Source organism: Hippoglossus hippoglossus, chromosome 21 (assembly GCF_009819705.1).
Source record: "Hippoglossus hippoglossus isolate fHipHip1 chromosome 21, fHipHip1.pri, whole genome shotgun sequence".
Taxonomy (NCBI): Eukaryota; Metazoa; Chordata; class Actinopteri; order Pleuronectiformes; family Pleuronectidae; genus Hippoglossus; species Hippoglossus hippoglossus.
This window is the reverse complement of record NC_047171.1, coordinates 21,795,145-21,816,029: the sequence shown is the minus strand read 5'-3', so window position 1 is coordinate 21,816,029 and position 20,885 is coordinate 21,795,145. Positions and strand designations below refer to the sequence as shown.

Sequence of the window (20,885 nt, the reverse complement as noted above, 5' to 3'; positions counted from 1 at the left end):
CTTTATTTCAATTAAGCCTAATTGCAATAATACAGAAGTTAGTTTGAACATAAACTGTACCACAGCGTTTGTTCGGTAGATAAGTATCACTGCACAAGGACACATGCTCCACTCGTGTGCACGGACAAGGTTTATCTACCCATCATGCCACACTCTCTGCAGGGACTCATGATCACCGTTCATGTCACTGCATTGCACCATGAACTGGAATGTCAAGAGTGGGTCACGGGGACACTTCTTTGCAGTTATTGCCACCAGAGCATGGGATTGACACTTTAGAAACACACACACCCATTTCCTTTACGGACACATACATGGGCCTCTGTCCACCAGAGCCAGAGGTTGTAGTCGACCTTGTCTCCCACTGACTGACGTGTTCCCTCAGATGCTCTGCTGCGGCACGTCATGCACAGTGTTGAAACTGTCATGATTTACCATTTCATTCTATCAAGGAAAGAGCTGAAGGACAGGAGGCAGCTGTTGGTTCTGTATGGCAGCTGGAACATGACGTCTTATGTGATGCCAAGGCAGAGACATTTTGTGATTGGTTTTCTGCTTATTCTTTGCACTTTCCACAAAAGCATACAGAACGAGAGATTTGTCTTTGCAGGGTTGTTCTTTTTGGGTGAAGAATCCGTGATGAATTCTTTCCAGTCCAGCAGTCCATCCCTCTGACAAAGATAATCACAGATGCATTGAGGCAAAGGACACCTCCCTTCTCTCAGCACCACACATCCTCCTCCTCGGCTGTGATCTGGAAGCTGTCGTGCTTTTTTTTGTCCCTGCTCAGCTCTTTTGGAGTTTTCTTGTGAGTCTCCTCGCACCCACACTGCCAAACCCAATCACCCTTCCTTGCTAAGGGTGACTCACTGTGACGCCCATCAGAAGGGAGGTCTTCGCAGTGATTAGGACACTGCAGGCCGCAGCACTGCCAGTAATTCACTCACTGAGGGGTGTCCTGTAAATCGGACGCCTCAGTGGTCCTGTTGTTGCTCTGGAGAGCCAGCCGACGGCCGGTGGCAGCTCAAGGACCAGCTGATGGACTCAGCTGGCTGCCCGGCTGTCTCCACACTCAGCAAAAATGTTAGGACTGTCTTCGTGGCTGGACTTTATATGTGGATAGATTATCTGTCAGAGAAAAGCTCACTTTGGTATGTGTGGTGACAGTATCACAGAGCAGTCTAAGTGCCTGCTAAGCTCCTATTCACTGTGGAGCGGTCACAGTGAAAGGCAAAAGGATGAGATGTACGACCCCGCTTTTCAAACAGTTACAAGTAATCGTCTCATTTGATGCAGAGAGAAATATGCAAGATGAATTTACATTTATCATAGATGTTTCACTGATTCACTTCATACAAAGTACAAAAACAAAATGTGAGGTGACAGTGAAATAAATTTTGTTTGTTGTCCTCAAAGCTTTAAATCCTTTATTTAAACAACACTGAAGGTCTACAGCCATGCTAACAGAGGCCCAGCAGTGCTATGAGCTGAATGCTAAATACAGCAATGATGATATACTGTGTTCACCATCTGAGTTTAACATGGAAATCTTTGCTAATTAGCGCCAGAGGTGAGGCTGATGTTCACGAGTCGTTCGTTTTGAAGGAATTTAGTCATAAACCAAAGTTTTGAACAATACAAATATAAATGTGACCTAATGGTTGTTCTGGGTGAAACGCACCAAAGTATCAATAAAGTTTTTATGAATCATCCTCTGGACACCATGGATACCTGAGGGCACGGGGTAATCCAGAGGTTCCTGGTTTGATGTCCGGCTCCTCCAGAGAGCGTAGAAGTGTCCCTCAGCTAGACACTGAACCCATAACTGCTCCTGACACTGTGTTATCAGTGCGTAAATGTGTGTACGTCTGTTTGCAGAACAAATGTGACGACAATTTATCCTCTATAGCTGTCAAGACATCCCATAAGTAACATCAAAATCAGCTAGTTCCAGATTTTTATTTTGATGCGCATAAAATTGCACACACTCCTAAATATCAGTTCTCTAAATGTCTGTTGTGGTTGTTTTCACCAAGTTCCGTGAATAATTATATAATAAAGATTGTCAAAGAACATCCAATTTCCCAATGTTAAAGAAAGTGAAAAAAAAAAAATCCTTTGTCCAGATCTGCCTTAAATTGTAATGGGTTCTTACTTGTCCTTACACCAAGCTTTGAGGAAATCTGTTTTGTAGATTTGATGTTATCCTTCTGACAAACAAACGGACAGCGGCCAACACATAGCCTCTTTGAACCAGGAATGTCAACCTTGTGGTGGCATTAGAGGAAAAGTCAGGGGATCCCCAAAGTCGGGAGAATTCCTCCATGAATCCAACCAACACTTGTTGTCGAATGGCCAACGCTGCTGCTTTTCCTTTCTGCTGCTCAGGCAGACAGACCTTCTCATGCTGCCAGTCATCCACTTCAGGATAATATCAACCTATGGTGACAGTGTGGGTTTTAATGTTTATGTTCTTGCCTTGTGCAGAGCGACTGAACGGCTGCACTCCTGTGGCTTCAGACTCCCTTTGTCGTTCACCTTTGTCTGTGCCGAGGCCTTGACCAGTTTCTGGTTCGGCCAGGTTTGTGGCCCTCGCCCAAGTCACACCACAGGAAAGTCAGCTATTCAGCAGCAGGAGAAGTGTCATCGCTGAGGTTTAACAAATTACACCCTTCACTTGCGGAGAAAGCCGAGCAAGCACTTGGCTGGGAGCGTGTTCCTGGCTGAGGCAAAGGGAAAACTGAGAGTGGAAGAAACACTCCTGAAAGCAAAGTGACACCTGTCTCTTATTCAGCCGAGTCTCTCTGCTGAAAACAGACACTGGTCATTGGTCATAGGAGATAAGAAAGTTCTTGACATACACCAGGGCCCTAATATGATAAACTGTGTCCTTCCTGGAAACCCAGCTCATGTTTGATTTGATAAGATTATTCAGTTTTGTACTTCATGATGTATAGATCTGTTCTGTGTGGTGAATAGAGCAGTGTACTGCTGCATGTAGCTGCCACAACACCACAAATATATCAGCTGATTTTCTCCCTTTCTTGTGCAGTCCCTCTGGTCTTATGTCTGATTATTTGTTTTTTTGTTTAAGGTTTATTCTTATTCAGGGTTTTTACCCACGGCCATCATAAGGTCAACTGTCCACAGGAAAACTGTTTTGACTTTACCGACTTTTTTTATAGATTGTATTCTGATCAATTGAATGATGCAGAAACTGTTTTTGAATGTATGGTGTCATCTAGTGATTTTGTATCACACATTTGTAAAGTTGAGGGACTCACAGGAGACACAATTCAAAAAGAAGTGTCAAAATTAAAGCAGCAGAGAGACAGGTAGGGATTCATTTCTGAATACACTTGATCCTGGATACATTTCCCACCATGCAACCGGATAGTATATTTTCACGAGACTCAGTCGTACTGAACATGACAAATATCTGAAGGTAAAAAATCATTATTCCACTTTCATCAATTTCAAAATGATGTCTTCAGACATTTATGCATATTTCTTTTTCATGTTGTTTTTAACTTCTTAATTTCTTGTTAAATGCATTAACTGATGGCATTAGGATGGAAAAAAGGCTAAATAAAAAAAAAAGATCTACATCAATGACATGTTGATTACTGTATATACAAAAAGTAAACAAATCTGCATATTTGGAGACTGCGCACTGCCTATTTTTAAATGAAATATGTCACTTTCAAAGACATGAAAAAAACAATTTTGGTCTGATACATATATGATACATGATATCAGAAAAATAAATAATGAGAATAATTATAATAATAATAATTCTACTACTACTACTGATAATAATAATACTAATAAAAATAATGATAATAATAATACTACTACTATTACCACTAATAATAATAATAATGTAAGGATATGTTAAAAAGCCACATTAAATATAAAACAACTATAGTAAACGAACTGATTACTGCATATCACAATACAAAAAGTTTGAAAAACTGCATATTTGGAAACTGTGCATTGCTTATTTTTAATACTTTTATTAAAAAATAAGCACTTTTAAACAAATAAAAATGTTTCATTATATTATATATTATATTCATACCTATATGATACAGGCTATTAGAAAATAAATAAATACTACTACTACTACTACTACTAATAATAATAATAATAATACGATTATTAATAAGAATAATGGAAGGATATTATTATAATAAAACAACTACAGTAAATGAGCAGATTACTACAAAAAGTTAAAATAAAGTTATAATAATAATGATTGAATTGCTGAAGTGAGGCGTTGCATTACATCACTGATTTAGGGGACGTTGAATCCATCTTATAAAATGATATCACGCGTTATTTGTTCCAGTGAAAGTGTCAGACGGTCCCTAAGTGTGCAGGCTGGGTAGTTGATGCTGGATCACCGAGCAGCAGCAGCTCCCTCAGTCCGTCGCTGCGGTCCCTCACAGCGGACACACATCCACATCCTCCCCGCGTCCTCGGCTTCTGCTGTGCGGCTCTGAGCTGGAGGCTGAACGGTCCGGAGAGGGCTACGGCGGTGCGGTCATCCGCGGACATGAGGACACCTGATACGGCGGCTTCTTCCGAAAGGCGGACCGGGAACCTCGTCGATTTTCACCGTGCAAAAGGTGTTGATGCAGCGGCAGCAGAAGCAGCAGCAGCGGCGGCGGCGGCGTCCACACAAGAGACCCCCGCCTCTGTCACTTCACCACCAGCTAGCCAGCTAACTAGCGTTAGCAGCCTAGCCCACTAGCTAGCGGGCTAACTACCACCGTAGCGGGGCTGTAGGTTCCCCCAGCGCAGGCTTCATCACGGGGTAGCTAAAATGTCAGCGAGTCTTAACGCGTATGTGGGAATATTTTAATATTTTTAAAACTCGTGTTCGCTCCTGAGCGCTTCCTGGCCTTTTATTCACCACCGCTAATATCTTTTTTCTCCCCTGTTAGCCGCCGTTAGCTGGGTAAGTTAGCCGCTTGTTCCCCCCGTTAGCTAGCATCTTTGAATCGACGAAAGAGCTCACACAGACGGGCTCTGTCACAGAATGAACTTGGTATTCAGCGAAGAGACACCGAGACATCGTAGCTCCGCACTGAGCCGGTGGAAAACTACTGGATTCAAGCACAGACATTAACACAGACATATTTTACAACCATTTATTCTTTGTTTTAAGGAGCTATTCGCTTTATGTCTCTTGCTCTTGGAGCAGCTGCACATTCGCTCCTTGTATTTGTACAAATGCAGCCACAGGGGTATAAAGCCCTTGGCTTAAAAAAACCAAACAGCCACATGGGTAATTGATGAAAGGATCGAACAGGACACGCGCACGAACAGTGTGTTCATCGTGCAGCTTCTGCCTCTCTTGCAGCTGGGGTTTGTCATGGATGCGGACGACAGGAGGATGTTTTACGTGTTGGCTGGAGTTCATCTGGACTTGGATCGTGTTATCGTGCCACAGAAATCAAACATAGAAAGCCGCTTCATTCTGCAGTGTTAGTGCTGCAGGAGATGCCAGCTGACAGGGAGCAGTTATGTGATGATGGTCGCAGATGCTGCACAGCCCCGTGATACTTTAAGCCTCTGGAAAATATGTTTTGTCATCTTTCTCATGGCCAGAGGATTATGTGTTTTGTGTGTTTTGAGAGAGATTAATTCCGAGGTATTTATTTATTTCTGACCGGACATGTTGTTTGATTGTTTATCATTCAGCCATCACTTGTTAAATGATGCACACGCCTATGTATGTGAGGCGCGGTAGAAGTGAGCCCGGCGAGATGATGCTACTTGTGATAGGGGGCATGCTGCCAAGGTTGAGAGATAACAACAAAAGGAAAGAGTCTAAAGGGCACCGGCTCCTCTATCCTGACAGAATACTGTCTGTCTAAGTGGCTGTAGTGGGACTCACTGGATGAAGCCTGTGGCTATAAGCCTGCCTTTGGCCGCGTGTCATCAAAACCCTTTTGGTCCAGGAAACAACAGCAACCTCTGAGCTTGCAACAGACAAGCAGAAAATCTTTTGACAAAGATTTGGATCTCACAGTTGACATATGATCTTCTATTTTTTGTGGCACTGTCTTTGCAGGGAATTTTAATGAGGAAAGATGGCCTCCCCACATGCAAAAGTTCCTCCAAAAAAAGTCTCCCTCCCCCTGAGATACTTATTTTCCAGGGATGCCGTCACTACATCCTGGGCTTAGCGCCGCCAAAATAAACACAAACAAGCCAGAGCGGTTTTTCCCCCCTACAGCAGAATGACAATGGGAGCAGCCAGACCATCTCACCAGCGATGACACTGTACTGTGGAGATTGGTCTGGCTGTGTGAGGCTAGCATGGAGGTTGGGTGTTTAAAATGAATCCAGGAAAAGATCAGATTTTCAGTGAAGTGAAATTTTAGTGAAGGGTTTAGAACAGTTCTTTGGATTTAGTTGTTACCAGTAAACTTTGTTCTTAGTTCTAACCCCTTACCTGTACTCTCCACTTTTCCAGAATCGTCATGACCCTTTTCCTGCTGACCAGTCACTCTTTGTCTGAGGGACATTGGCCCTTTTTGGTTTCTGGACTTATCAACGCAGGGATGAGATAATAAAGTCAACCAGCTGGTGCATGCTGCTACAACAACTCTTGCGGCACTTGTAAACCCACCCCACCCTGCCTCCAGCCCCTCCCTGACGGAAATTAATTTCAACAGTCGAAACATGACCACACCGGCTCTCCTGCCGCTGTCGGGCCGCAGGATACCCACTCTGTCGCCGGGTGCCTCCTCCTTCCCGCACCATAGAGCTACGCTGAGGCTCTCCGAGAAGTTCATCCTCCTCCTCATTCTCAGTGCCTTCATCACCCTATGTTTCGGGGCCTTCTTCTTCCTCCCGGACAATTCCAAACACAAGCGCTTCGACCTGGGCTTGGAGGATGTGCTCATCCCTCATATTGACTCGCCCAAAGAGGGGAAGCATGTGTCTGGACAGGTGGTCATACATGGACAGGGAGGACATGACGAGCACAGGCATAGGTAAGTCCTTAACCATGTCTATATTTTCCTATTTTTTGAGTGTCACATGTTTTTTTTCCCTGAAGAATGACTGAAAGATGACTTATGTGATGATTGAAATGCAGTGAAGAAACATTAAACAAGATTTCTTAAGTATTAGTAATTATTAGGTTTAATCTGTCCAGTTACATCACATACGGACATTTCCTGGAGGCCACGGAGGCAGGTGTAGTGCCTGTCATCGCCTCAGCTGTCTGATGTGACACCTGGGGGCGGAGATGTTTGTGTAGTGATATTCTGAGCATTTACGTACACGTCGCCAAACGTGTTCCTTCCTCAATTCCCTCCATCCTTCTCTTTCTTTTGCCATTTGTGTCTTCACTGGGTGTAATAGTTTAAATCCATGCATAACAGAGGTTTCTTTATCACTGTAGCTCCTCTGCTGTTGTTTCGTCCCACAGGCAGACATGGTGGAACTTGATGAGCTAGAACACACTGGCTGTTTGCAAAGCTTTAGTAGCTGCTTAAACAGGCTTGGATATTACTGCTCGCTCTGAGCCAAGTACTGGTAAAAAAATCTTGGCTGCTGCTTTTACATTTGACATTTGGTTTGTCAAGCTTCTGTGGCTGGTATCCAGCCATCATCAGCTCTTTTTGTTCCCTTTTGTTCCAAATATTATTATGCAATGACCCCAGTTATTTTAAAGGGACTTTCACCACATTGATGTTTAATTACTTACTGAAACCCAACAAATCAGTTATGGAAGGTACATTTTTATTTTGCAATGCCCTAAGAAAATATGAACCTCATACTCGCGAATCAGGAAGTCTGTGTTTCATTGTAATTATGGTTATTTGTGTAAAAACTGTCAAATTGTTCAACTAAAACTGTTGAACGTTATTATTTAGCTTTGAAATAATTGTGATTTGAATGTCAAGCTCTGTGGGTTTTCAGAGCCTCTGGGCTCTTGAAGGATTCAAATGTCTAATCACATAAGCAGCATTGTTTGTTTGGCATACTTGTATGAGTTCTGTTTTTTTTTTCTTGACCAAAGACTGATGTCTGAAATTAAAATACACAAAATGCCAAACAGTAGGTGGAAAGGATAATTTTAGAGGCAGGGTCCCCTCCATGCTTGTGAAGAAGGTCATTAGATTTTACTGAGTGCTGGGCAAGATGTTAAAAGCAATTTCTCAAACACTTTCACAGTTGGGACCATTGAGTGTTGCCTCCTCATCCCCTGTGGTGCTGTTTCATTTTTCCATCATGTAAGCCCTCTAGAGCTTGGGATGCTGCCTGCTTGAAAAAACGTAATTATTATTGTCCAGCGACACGAGACATGACTTGAGCAAAACGTGACTGGGATATATTTTATGGCCCCTTTTCTCCTCTTGGTGTTTTACTTTTCATTAAATCCCAGTCAATCGGTGTCAATGCAAATTTGTATTGTTCGCGGCTAATGCATCTGTAAGTGTTTATCAGTAGGTTTTTGCTCATAGGCGATCCTCAGGGTACAGCAACAGATAGCAGAAGGTATTTTTTTTCCTTGTGATGAACTGAATCGTCTCTACCAGACTGAATCTGACTCATCCTATTGTCACTTTTCAGATCTGTGATCCTCTTAATATATTTTTAAATGGAAATTGCAGCCAAAGCTCACATCCTTGGGACGTAAAGCCATGGTTATTATGAAATTTAGCCTTCAAAATTAAAAATGGCTTCAGTCTCCAAGAATGTAACAAGACATACATTGAGTATTATGGACTGAACAGGCTTAAAATCTCTTTAAATTTGTTTCATGCTTATGTAAATCATCCAAAATGATCCCTGTGCGTTTAACCTCACATAATCATTCATGTGACATTATGATTTTTATTTTTTTTCTGCTTACAGCAGCTTATGGAAATATGTTCCTGTCGGTGTCTGGTATGGCTGCCTCAGCTGATCTTAAAATCATAATTGTGCGCTCCAGAGGACGACGGTTCAAACAGCCTGTGGAAAATGAGGCATGCTAGCATTTAAAGAGACCCTCAGGAGCATAAGGCAGAAGTGTAATAATAATTTCACCTTTACTTTATTTGGCCACAGAAAAGCCCACAGAAACAGCTCTGTGTTCACAAGTTCACCCTGTTAATAGTCTTATGAAAGCCTCTGAGAGAGCAAAGGTTAATATTCTGTTAGCCATGGGGTAATCCAGTTGTAGTGCATTTTTTAGATATTGACTGTAGTTCAAAATGCCTGAAAATATGGGTAAAGATCTGGCAGTTTGGCTGTACTAAATGATATTCCCAGTTTGTAGCTGGCAGTGTTTTTGTTGTGCTATGAAATTGTTTTGGGGGAACACTGAGGAAACATTTTGTCACCAGAATGTGATGACTCACTAAGAGGGTAATACTACCAATCATGTCCTATTGTATTAACATATTTCATTTATGTTATTTAGATATCATAAATACTATCAGTGTTTCCCCTACCATTATATTAGGGGGGCGCCCCACCCCCAACGGCACCCCCTGGCCCCCCCCCCCCCCCCCGAAGGTCAAGTTCATTTATTTTTATTTTTTTTAATATAGTGCCAGATCTCAACATAAGTCATTTAAGGTTACCTTTCCTATAAAACAGGTCTATAGCTTGCTCTTTTATTAAACAAACTAAATGGCCTTATGTTATTTATCTTATTTACACGACGGCATGTCATTTCTGTCTCTACATGGTCGCGCGTTTAGATTTCTCCTCTGCTCTCTATATCGCGCACGGCGCAGTTCCATCCCGATGCGCACACACAGACACGTGCGCGCACACACACACACTGACACGTGCGCGCAAACACAGGTGAGCACACTCCCACCAGCGGACAGAGAGCATCCATCGGAAAACATGTCGCATCAACCACCTGAAAAGCAGATAAAAATATCTGCGTTTTTTAAACGCTCCCAGGGTGGTGAAGATGGCAACACTCACTCTCCTGCGAGTAGCAGCCGGAGTAGCTCTCCTGTTCCCGGTCCAAGTACAGAAAAGAGCCCAAGTGTTGCACGCCCTGCCCCAGACAAGCATCAGTCCAGTCACCACCGGATGACAGGTTTTGACCCAGCTTGGCTGTCAGAGGGGAAATACTCCCCCTGGCTGTACAAGACTGATCTTGGTAAGTAAGTAAGGGCCCGTCCACACGTAACCTGGATTGCCTGAATCTGGAAAGAAATGTTGTCGGATCTGCCCCCCCCCCCCCCCCAAAAGCTGTAAACCTAGGGGAAACACTGACTATTATAGTGATTATAAAACAATTTCTGCTTAAGCTTGAATAGACATTAGCTGTTTTCAGACATGAACTCTTTTCCTGCTGTAATCTCACATGGGCTCACTCCGACGTTTTCTGGATATTTTACTTGGAAGGGGGGTGCTGGCAGGAAAGGTTCCAGAAATTATCCAGACCCACTGACTTTACATACATACAGACAATACAGTTGTATTCTCACATACAGAACAGGAAAATGTGCGGACTTCAGTGTAGGTGTAAAAGCAGCTATTCCGTCATTCTGTTTCCTATCAAGCTCCTTGAGATCAGATTTACAACAAGGAAAAATGTTCTTCTGCTCTGTGACATTATATTTCTGCCCTGCTTGACATATTACTCTGTGTTGTAATGATATCCAAAGATCCAGCAGATGGATTGTTGGTTAAACAGTTTTTTCTATATTCTTGTGGGGCTGACCAACTTTGGCAGGCACATTTTAAACAGACACTGCAAACAGCACACCATCAAAACTCACAAGTACAAGATCTGTGACTCCTGAACACAAATTTCTAGTTTTTGATGGAAAAGTCAAACCTTTAAACAAAAGATTAGGGTCAGCTCCTTGGAACCAATATTTCCCCACTCATTTCTAATGTTCCAGCCAGCCATGTAGATAGTTTCCGTTTTTTGGAAGGTTTTAAGATGTCCATTGCTGAGGGTGCCAATCCAACACAATGACGGTTTATATGCGTTGGGGGAAAAAAGTCCAGGATAATCCTCAGACCTTCGTGCCAGCCATCCTTATTGAAATCAATTTTCTACTCAAGTATTACTGCCAACTGAGAATTTCTGCTCTCAAGGCGGTCTGTTAGAGTGAGTACTGGAAAGTGATCTTTCCATATAGAGATTATTACTACAGACGAGTGTCATTTCTTGTGCATCTCCGCCTGTTGGGGTGACAACAGGCGTCTTGGCAAAAGTGTTCTCGACATCTCATGAATCCTAAAATTGTCAGTATTTTTTGATGCTATGAGGGATGAGTGGGAATATGTACAATAAGTTTGATATGCAAGACGTGATTGTGATGCGACAACACTGGAGCAATTCAGTAGAATCGTGTGATTTGAACATCCATTGTTGAACTGTTTCACTGAATGTGACTGAGGAGTAACAGCAGGTGAGTTTATGATATCCATTCAGTCAAAGTCACAGGAGTTCCTCCTGTGTCCTGAAGCATATCTATATTTTTTTCAAGTTGGATGATGCATCTCTAAAGTAGTGATCGTGGTGTGGAGCTGCGGTACTGAGGTCCCTTCGCTGCACACGCTTGACCAATTGCAAGGCAGTCTCAGGTGTCAATCATGACGTTTGACCCTGAAAATTTTTATGTAATGTGTACTTTTACCTTTTAGTTTCGTCCATGTCCCATCTCCTAACATGGAGGAGGCGGGTTTCATGACTTGCATTGCATTGCAGCCACCAGGGGGCAATAAGAAAGAGGATTTGGCTTTGCTTTATTGGAGCCGTCATGGCGTCCATCTGTATATACAGTTTATGCTTTTAACTATTTGCTTAATGGTAACTGGAGATTTGTGCGACCATTTGTACCATTCGATTACTGCAACCTTCAATGGTCTGCATTTCTACTGTGTGTGAAGTAAATGTGTATAGAGAGACTCATACGTTGACTTCATATGATCTTTCAGTTTACACCTTACTAGATGAATTGAGAGAAAACACCTTTGGATTTCTGTTTGGGGTACAACAAATCACTTGGGTGTAATACTCTGTCAATCCCAACCCACTGAGGCCGTCACGTATCCCACTTTGGCTGTTTTGGTTTCCCTCAAATCATCGTAGTAGCCAGGAGCAGTGCACTTCATCTGAGGGAGGCAAGTGGACGTGTTAACTGAGGCAGTGACATTTCAGCAGCAGAATTGCCATGGGGAGGATACAGTGACAATATGGAGGCCAGGAAAAAAACCGTCTTCTTATTATTTGATCTGACATGTGGACATCATGCATGGTATTTAGTAATAGGTGTGGACTGAATACAACAGAGGTAGCAGAGCTAAACACAAATAAGAAAAGCCTGCTGTGTGTAGTAAGACTATGGGATGATTTGATATCATTATACAGACCCTCCAGCAACTCGCAGAATTTCTTTTGGATTATTATGAGTTGTGACCTGAAATATCTGATTTCACAGCTGCTTTTCTAAAAAAAAACTGATGCATGTTGCAAAGCTTTGAGGCATTTTTTTTTAAAGCTTTCACATCATTTAAACATTTTATTTATTTTAGACTTTATATACTTAACCCTAACTTTTCTTAATGTGATGGCATTTATTGGAATCACTGCATGTACTGAAACGTTTTCTCTCTATCTCTTCATTATCCTTTACACTTATCCGACACTAACGTTTCCTTGAACCCTGGATATTTAATCCACCGCATCATGATTCTTTCAGCTCTGCCAGTAGATCTGGTTCTAACAACCTCTGTCATGGTGATTTTGTTTGGTATGTTGTTGTGTCTCAGCTGTTCTCAGAGTGTGTTTTGAGGAAGAAAAGTGTTTGTCAATTGACTTTGTCGACCTTTGCGTGTGTGATTGCATTTCACCATAAAACTATATTCCCCTGCTTTCATGCAGACAATCACGGAGTCGCCTTGCATTGCATTGATTATTTTATGTGATGCTCAATGCATTTACCTGGAGCTGAAATGATGGTGATAAACCCATTAGTTGATATTCAGAGACATTACTGAATTTCTCTCTTTTTCAATCATTTTAACCTGGATATCTTTGTATTTTTTACTGCTTGTTGACAAAGCTACTGGCAGATGTCGGATTGTGCAGTGAGAAATTCTGATAACAGCATTTCATTGTCTAAACGCATGATTTAAAAAAAAGGAATTGTTTCATTGATAATGAAAATAAGCTAAAGCTGCAATCCTACATTTGCCTTGTTAGAAAATATTTTTATAATAATATCAATTTAAACATTATCACACAGCCCTAAATGGCAGTTTGTCTGACATTACAAATCACTGTATGAAAGATTGTTTCTGTTGTGTTAGAGGCATCTCTATTTGGAATTGATATTGGTCTGTGTTAGTCTGTCCATGTTTGGAAATTGAAACGCGAACGTTCATGCTGGGTCCTCGTCAGTATCCAGTAGCTTCGACAGTCTCGCCATCTGCCACCCAAACTAACCCGTGTTTGGCTGTATGCTTGTGTTTTTTAGTGAACATCCAGTCATTAGTTAGAGCAGTGTTCTCTTGTGGAAGATTCATATCTGGGTTTTGTTAGGACAGTGCTTTGTCCCACATTAATTCTGTCACCATCAAGAGGGAAATATGCAGTTGTGTTGTAATTAAAAATTTCTCTGCCGTGCAACTTCATTTGCAGATCAGGGATTTGGCACAGCACTAATGTACCAGTGTCAGGATTCTGCATCATCTTCACAGCTGATGGAAAAAAAAACTGCCTCTTGCAGTTAAGGGATTGCTCAAGGCAATATCCTGTTTCCTAAATTATTATTTTGCCCCATGTTCCAGTAAATAACCTTTTTACCAGGGGCATCAGCACGCATGAACTGCTCATTCACTCCACCAAGGAGGTTATGTTTTAACCCCTGTCTGTCCATTTGTTTGTTTGTTTTGTCAGCAGGATTACACAAAAACTACTTGACGGATTACCACTTAACTTGATGGAAGGAAGGGACATGGGTCAAGAATGAACCCATTAAATTTTGGGATAGATCCTTTAGATCTCACTTCCTTTACATTACGAGATTGACATTTTTCGACATTTTTCCCAGGAAATGATTCATGAATCTAGATGAAAATAATCGGGCATCTTTAGATGACTATCTAAGAATGTGTACAATTTGGTACAGACTATTCCCATCTCCTTCTTACCTAAACCTTTTAATTATCCAAGACAAAACAATTGTACAAAAGTGTCACTCTAGTCGTCGGACCCCTCACATCTTATGCCCACAAGGCATCCAACACCTTGGTGATGGGGAATAAAGTTTCTGTGACAGGGTTGTCGTGGTAGTCAGTGCAACAAATATATTTAAATACTCTTTATTTTTTTTAATTTAATGTAAAAGATCTCAATGAGCGCTCCACATATACTGAGCTGATTTGTGTCTTTTCTTGTAAAATGTTTGGTGTAATCGGTAACACCGAGTTTATTACCTGGTGGGAAAATGTCCACACTGTGGCATCCCTACTCTGTGAATGCTCAGATTACATGCAACTTGATGACTAATTAAACAAATGGTTCTGAGCTGTGTGACATTGGATATTAGAAAAGACAGTTAATAGATATTTTCAAAACAAAAGGTGGTGGCCCTTTGGCATTAAACATTTTTGAAAGTGAGCAATTTCATTGAAAAAGATGAGCGGAGCTTTTTATGACGACACCTAAAGCCATCATATAAATGAGCTTCTGTGCATCCATCGCTGTTGTCACAAACAGTACTGTACGTATCTGCTTCAGTATTCCTCTCCATTTTATTAGGGGTTATTAAGGGTTAGAGTTCCTGCTGTTTTAACCCAGGTTCTGTCTGTGTACATGTTGGTGATGAGTCATGTAACAGCCAAAGGTAGAGGAAAAGACCAGCACAACTTTTTCAGACAGCCTCCTCATTTATAATTGAGTTTATTGCTATGGCTGCAAGTAACCTGGTTGCACAACTTATTGCCTTGCCAGTTATTGTTAGAGTTGCAGGGCCATAACTTTGCTTTTTGCGCTCTGATATGGTCATAAATCAGCGTCACAGCCCCCGGATCACATTTAAAGCCCGGGCCAACATCAAAGTGCACTTATTTATCATATTTAGTCTGATCTTAGATATAATTTCTGTGTCTTCACGGTTCATTTGCCTGTCAGCCTCAAAGAAGATCTGGGTTGGTGCTAGTGTTTTGGTCTGGTGTATGCAAGAACCTCAGAGCTAATAAAGGTGGTTGTACGTGCAGCACACACACACACACACACACACACACACACACACACACACACACACACACACACACACACACACACACACACACACACAGAGAGACACAGACACACACACACTGTCAAGCTAGCTCAGCCAGGAAAGAATACTAAGGCTCTGCAGTTGGTGAATCGGGTACATGACACCATCCATTCTGGTTTGTACATTCAAAAGGGATAAAGGTGTTTCATTTCGGCCTCTGTTGTGAAGAGTGAAAGGAGGAGTCACTGACATTAAAAAGGGCTTTTCACACATCCATCAAAAGTGTTTTGAATTTTACATCAAAAGGTCCACGAGGCTGAATGTATCAAGCGTGAGGTTGGATTCATGTGAACCTAAATGATTCTTTAAGGGATAACATCACTTTAGCTTTTTCCCATCTCCACGATTGCTGTTTTTTTTTGTTACCCCAGACATATGATGCAGGGGAAAAAGTGTCTGTCCATCCATCCAACCGTGATCATTTATTTTCTGTGGAAGAACTTTAAAACACTTCATGAAACTTAACAATTATGTAAGTGGTATCTTTTGATATTTTGGATTTTGTGTAATTTTTTCTGTTCAATGGCAAACTTTGACTTTACCAAATGCAGAGCAAGGTTTTCTTTTACTCCAGAAATGTTAGTTATTTTAATCAAGAGTAAGAAATAAACATACAATGTATATTTCCCCCCTGTGCTGGTAAATCAGAAAATATATTGCCCGTTTTTGCTGTTGTACCAGCCAGCTCGAATTTTCAAAGAGCAGAGACCCACAAAATGATGTCTGGTCGTTGCCCAAGTGGCTGGCACAGTTCTCTAAATTTACAGCTCGAAAACAATGACTTGGCATGAGGTCGTTTTTTTTGTTGGTATTTTTGAAAAGTCATGTTCACTGCAGGAGTGTGAGAATAGGAGCCAGTTTGCTGATTTCCATATTTTTTTTTTGAAAAGACATAATTTTTAACAAAATGCCCACTAATTATAACTTGTTGGTAATTAAACATTATAATTATACAAGAATTGTGTAATTTCAGATGTGACCTTCTGAACAAACACATTGTCCACTTAAATTGCAAAGTGTGGATGGCATGTTAAAGAGCTTGTCATTCTTGCTGGTTAAAGATCATTTTATACATTAGTGATTATCATTGATTTATAATAACGTATATAGAAAGTTGATACATGTTTAACATTTACAGCATTAAGTGGAATTCTAAGGCCATTGATGAATATACGAGGTCTAACAACATGTGTCTAACAACGTTTCAAATTCCACTTTACTTAGTTTAATGGCAAAAAATCGCTGCGTCAGTTGCATAGTTCAAAATGGTTTAATTTAGTCTTACTTAAGTAACCATGGATGTCTTTTAGACCTAACATGCAACAAACCAAACACAGTGCCATCGCACGTTCCCTTTGAAAACAGATGTGCTTGCAACTTGGATCAGGCCCCATAAGTAAAAGAAGTAATATAGGAAAAACCCACGTCCACTGATGTCTTCTTCTTGTTTTACCGGTCCTTATTACTGTGGCTATTAAAACTGGTTATCAATACAGAACAGATATCAATACAAGCAGAATAAAACATATAAAATTCATCTCTTAGATCAATGCTCATAGTAATTTTGTGAATACTCTACCTAATTAATTTGTCTGTCGGGAGATTTCATCTGGTACAGTTGGTATCAGAGTGAACAGGCTGCAGAATGAGGAGCGAACTTCCATCAGACTTAATCTCCTCATTAACACCGCTGCTTTTTTCAAAATCTGATTTGAAGTGTATGTGTGTGCGTCTCATTTCCGGTCTTCATCTCTCTGGTTTTGTCTCCATCTTTGTTATGTGATCATGATGTTGTTGTCTCTGCAGAAAACAGCTGCAGCCTCTCAGATTGGCTAAAGAGGTGTGTGTGTTTTGTTTGTGTGTGTGTGTTTGTGTGTTTTTGTGTGTGTGATCAGTTCAAAAATAAAAAACTGTATAATTTATTTCTTAACGACATTTTCACAATATTTAACAGGCGGGCTTCCACTGCAAAATGGACGTAGCTGAAACCCTATAATTGATATTAGATGTCAGTGATGGTAAAAATGCTAGTTGCAGCTTCACAGATACTTGGATGACATCTTTAGATTTCTTATTTTGCATAACCAACAATCCAAAACCCACAGATACTCAGTTTACAGTGAAACTTTGTTGTTGGGTTATTACCATCCCCAGGGAGGTCAGGTTTTCGCTTATGTCCATTTGTCGGTTGGTTGGTTGGTTTGTTTGATTGTAAACAGGATATCACACAATATTGCTATTAACCAAAATTATATAATTCTGGAGCAAGAGACCACACATGCAAAACATCACACAGTCCTAGACCTCACACAGGCCCCAGCTTTGCATGAACAAGACACTGAACCTTCTTCAGCGACACTGTTTGTGGAGGAAATTGAATGTTTTTGCTCCACCACGGTGCATAAATACAACAGCCCAACAGAACTGGGAGAAAAATCTTCACCATGAGAGTATGATTGAGTGAGCCCCAGTGTAAAAAACAATATGTTTATGCTGCTAAAGCAGAATCCAAATGAGCTCACAAGTCATTTTGGCAAGTGGCCAACCATCGTTTGGAGGTCTAATTGTGTTTGGAAAAAATATTGCTGTTGACTTTAATTAATGACAGCACAGAAACACATATTGATATTTATCATGGGGGTGGACCAACCAAAGTCAGCTTGCGTCAGTAGTAGATATGTTGCTGGGTATTTAAAATCAGGCTGCTAAAATATGGGGCTTTAACCCATTTACTAACTATAAGCTGCGATGATTCCGTCTATTGTGTTTCAGTTCAATGTTACATATTTGTGGTGGACATGCACCAAACCCATGTTTTTTACCTCTGTATGTTAGTGTAGGTGCCAAAGGCAGGTCGTTAGTCAATGGGGCAACAATACCTCAGTTGACCAATCAAAACCTGGAGAAGAGAAAAGAACCTTCTTATCAACAATCGATGTCAATAGAAAAGTTGAAATCTTGTATTTCGATACTATACTGTATTTGCAGTATGAAGTAAAGCATCAGAGCAAGGTGTAAGCAGGAAAATGTCATTTCTGCATCATTACATAGCTATAAGTTTATTCTCTCTGAGAGCTCTGTGTTGCTGTGTGAGGCATGACACAATTCATTATCCGTGGTTAGTCACAAGGTCGGGATACATTTTCCACTCACCAAAGATGACCTCAGACGTCTTTCAATTTTTAAACGATACACGTTTCTGAAAATAATCTAAAGCCTTGTTAATACAGGAAACAAGATGCTGAAAAGTATGCACACGATGCATAAATGTTAAAAATACTGCTGTGCTGGAGAATATAATCTTGGAATCTGAGGGTATGTTGTAGTAACAGTATTCGTAATATTAAAGGTTATGTTTCGTAACAAAATCCCATCATTAGAAAGGGGGTTAATGGCATTTTTGATTGTTTTAAAAAATAAAATAGATGTGCAGAAACCCCCCCACACCAAGACTAAATAATGAAAGTTTTATGATAACTCTATCTTTTTTAAAGCACCAGTGATACAGATTTAAGAGGCTGATGCCAATATATTAGTTGATGTAAATATCAAGAAAAAAAAAGGTCTGATTCCTAAAGATGTTATCAAACCCCTATGACAAAGAAATGTCATAAGGGTATTTTACAATTTTACCATGAATGAATTACTATATAAAACAAAACACAAATAGAACTTGAATTTAGAAAATCTAACTTTAATGTAAAATTTAAACATAAATGCAAATCTTTTCTAAAGCTTAAGTTTTCATGTCGGCATAAACACAGATAGTGAAAAGTCTGTGAAAGGGTTGCATCAGCTGATTTTTGTCGGCCAACTGATAAATCGGTCGAACTCATAGTTTCCCCTGACAATCCTTTGGCAAGTTGTGGTTTCTTTCTTTTTAAAGCTCCAGTCACATTTTTATTCGACCACTGCTCTGGCTTGCGTCTGTCACAGCTTTTAATTATGTGTTGACGGGAGAATCTGATATAGGTGCTGCCAGTTGTTTGGAATTTACAGCAGTGAATGATGATGTGTCAGAAAACTCATTATACAGAAGATGCACTTAAGAAAACAGTGGGATTATATGACTTTTAAGAGTTCATGCAAAAACTGCAGTAGATAAGGCAGTAGTGGCTTTTATTGAAGAAAATACATCGGTTGGTTCTGATTTTTTATTAATAATAATAGTACTAGCTTTACTGGACTTTGTATTGTAGTAATAATGAATGACTTTGCTTGATCTATATTGAAATCTTCATACGCCCAGCAGTCGTATTTGTGCAGCAGATCATGCATGCAGTATTTTATCGCTTTTATGAAATCTATTGCCCTGAAACACTTTATTAGTAAAAGCATCTGAATGAAATTGGTAACCATAAAATATGAAAGACATTTTGTAACACAGGTTTTTCCAGGCTGGGCCCATGGGAGTGGACAAGTATAAAGACTGATGCATTGTTAGGGCATGTGTCCACCGCCAATGTTTGTTTAATTCAAGAATTTGTATTGGTTACCAGGGTGACAAGTCCCATCCCATATGATTAATTGCAGTAATAACACCTTTCAGGTATCTGATAAGGGGAGATTTTTTTGTCTGTAATTTGCTGAAATTCGCACTCAAAGACGTAGTGGAGGAAGATGTAGCCAGAAAGAGGGCAGCTGAACATTTTCCAAGAAATATCAATGTAGCACAAGATGTGATGAGCTGCTCCAGTTAGTGATCCTGTTTAAATTACTATTGAAGCTTGTGTTCTGCCATGGTAGAGGAAGGAAAATGCACGAGTACGTTAGTCAAGAGTGGAGAGTTATACTTGAGAACCTCTTATGAAAATAGTGGAAGAAATCCAAATTGGAATTTTTGGAGAATCCATTGTTCTCACTGCAGCTCTAGAGATTGAAATTGCACAATTTTAGCTTATGTCCTCCAAGGAAAGAAGCAAAGAATGCAGCTAGGTGGAGAGGAATGCTGGATGAACAGAGGAGAATGGAAATGACGGACCATGATGTCCAGGAGTAGTTCTGGAAATACTTGACTCGGTGTAGGTATTTGTTATAGTTTTTGACACTACAAATTGATTTTAGGTAAACAAGTGAGTACGTGAGTGAAACAAATCAGTAGTGCCTATTGGGAGTGTTGCATCCTGCTTTTCATTTATCGACTCTCTGGAGTGCAGCAGTGGTGACAGGACCTCTGAAAAGAGAAAAATAGTTACTTGTTTGATTCTGTTACCATGAGTGCTGCACATGGTTTCAGTGACAGATGAACAAGGAGAGACGACAAGACGAAGACAAAATAAAGAATGAGAAAGACAAAATACAATCTGAGTGAAGGAAAGAGAGGAAGAGAGAGATCGTCCGTCTTCTGGGACGATGTGACCATGGTTAACTACAAAACCTCTCACCAAATCCCATCCCTGCCAAACACTGGAGCTGCAGCTCGGCTCCACAATGGCTCCCTGTCAGTTGAATCAATGGGATCAAAGTGAGATTGCCCACCGCCAAATTAAGAATTGGCCCTAAGGTTTCCAAGTCATGAATTTCAACTAAACCTTTCTGAATTCACGGGCAAATTCAGGCCTCCCTTGTCCACAACCACACAAGCTGTAACAGAGCCATACGGGCCTG

The 20,885-nt window shown here is 40.7% G+C and overlaps 1 protein-coding gene across 2 annotated transcripts in view; it reads left to right on the top strand.

The window, feature by feature from the left end:
• Positions 1–4,316: 4,316 nt before the first annotated feature.
• man1a2 (mannosidase, alpha, class 1A, member 2) overlaps positions 4,317–20,885 on the top strand; it is a 114,376-nt gene continuing 97,807 nt past the window's right edge. Inside the window, exons 1-2 of one of the 2 annotated variants that reach the window (XM_034574827.1) lie at positions 4,317–4,631; positions 6,488–7,010. In XM_034574827.1, the coding sequence (XP_034430718.1) occupies positions 6,697–7,010 (314 nt within the window). In that variant the 5' untranslated portion in view covers positions 4,317–4,631; positions 6,488–6,696. Of the gene's footprint in view, positions 4,632–4,770; positions 4,964–6,487; positions 7,011–20,885 lie in introns of those variants that run through there. The other variant, XM_034574828.1, reaches the window with a different exon arrangement.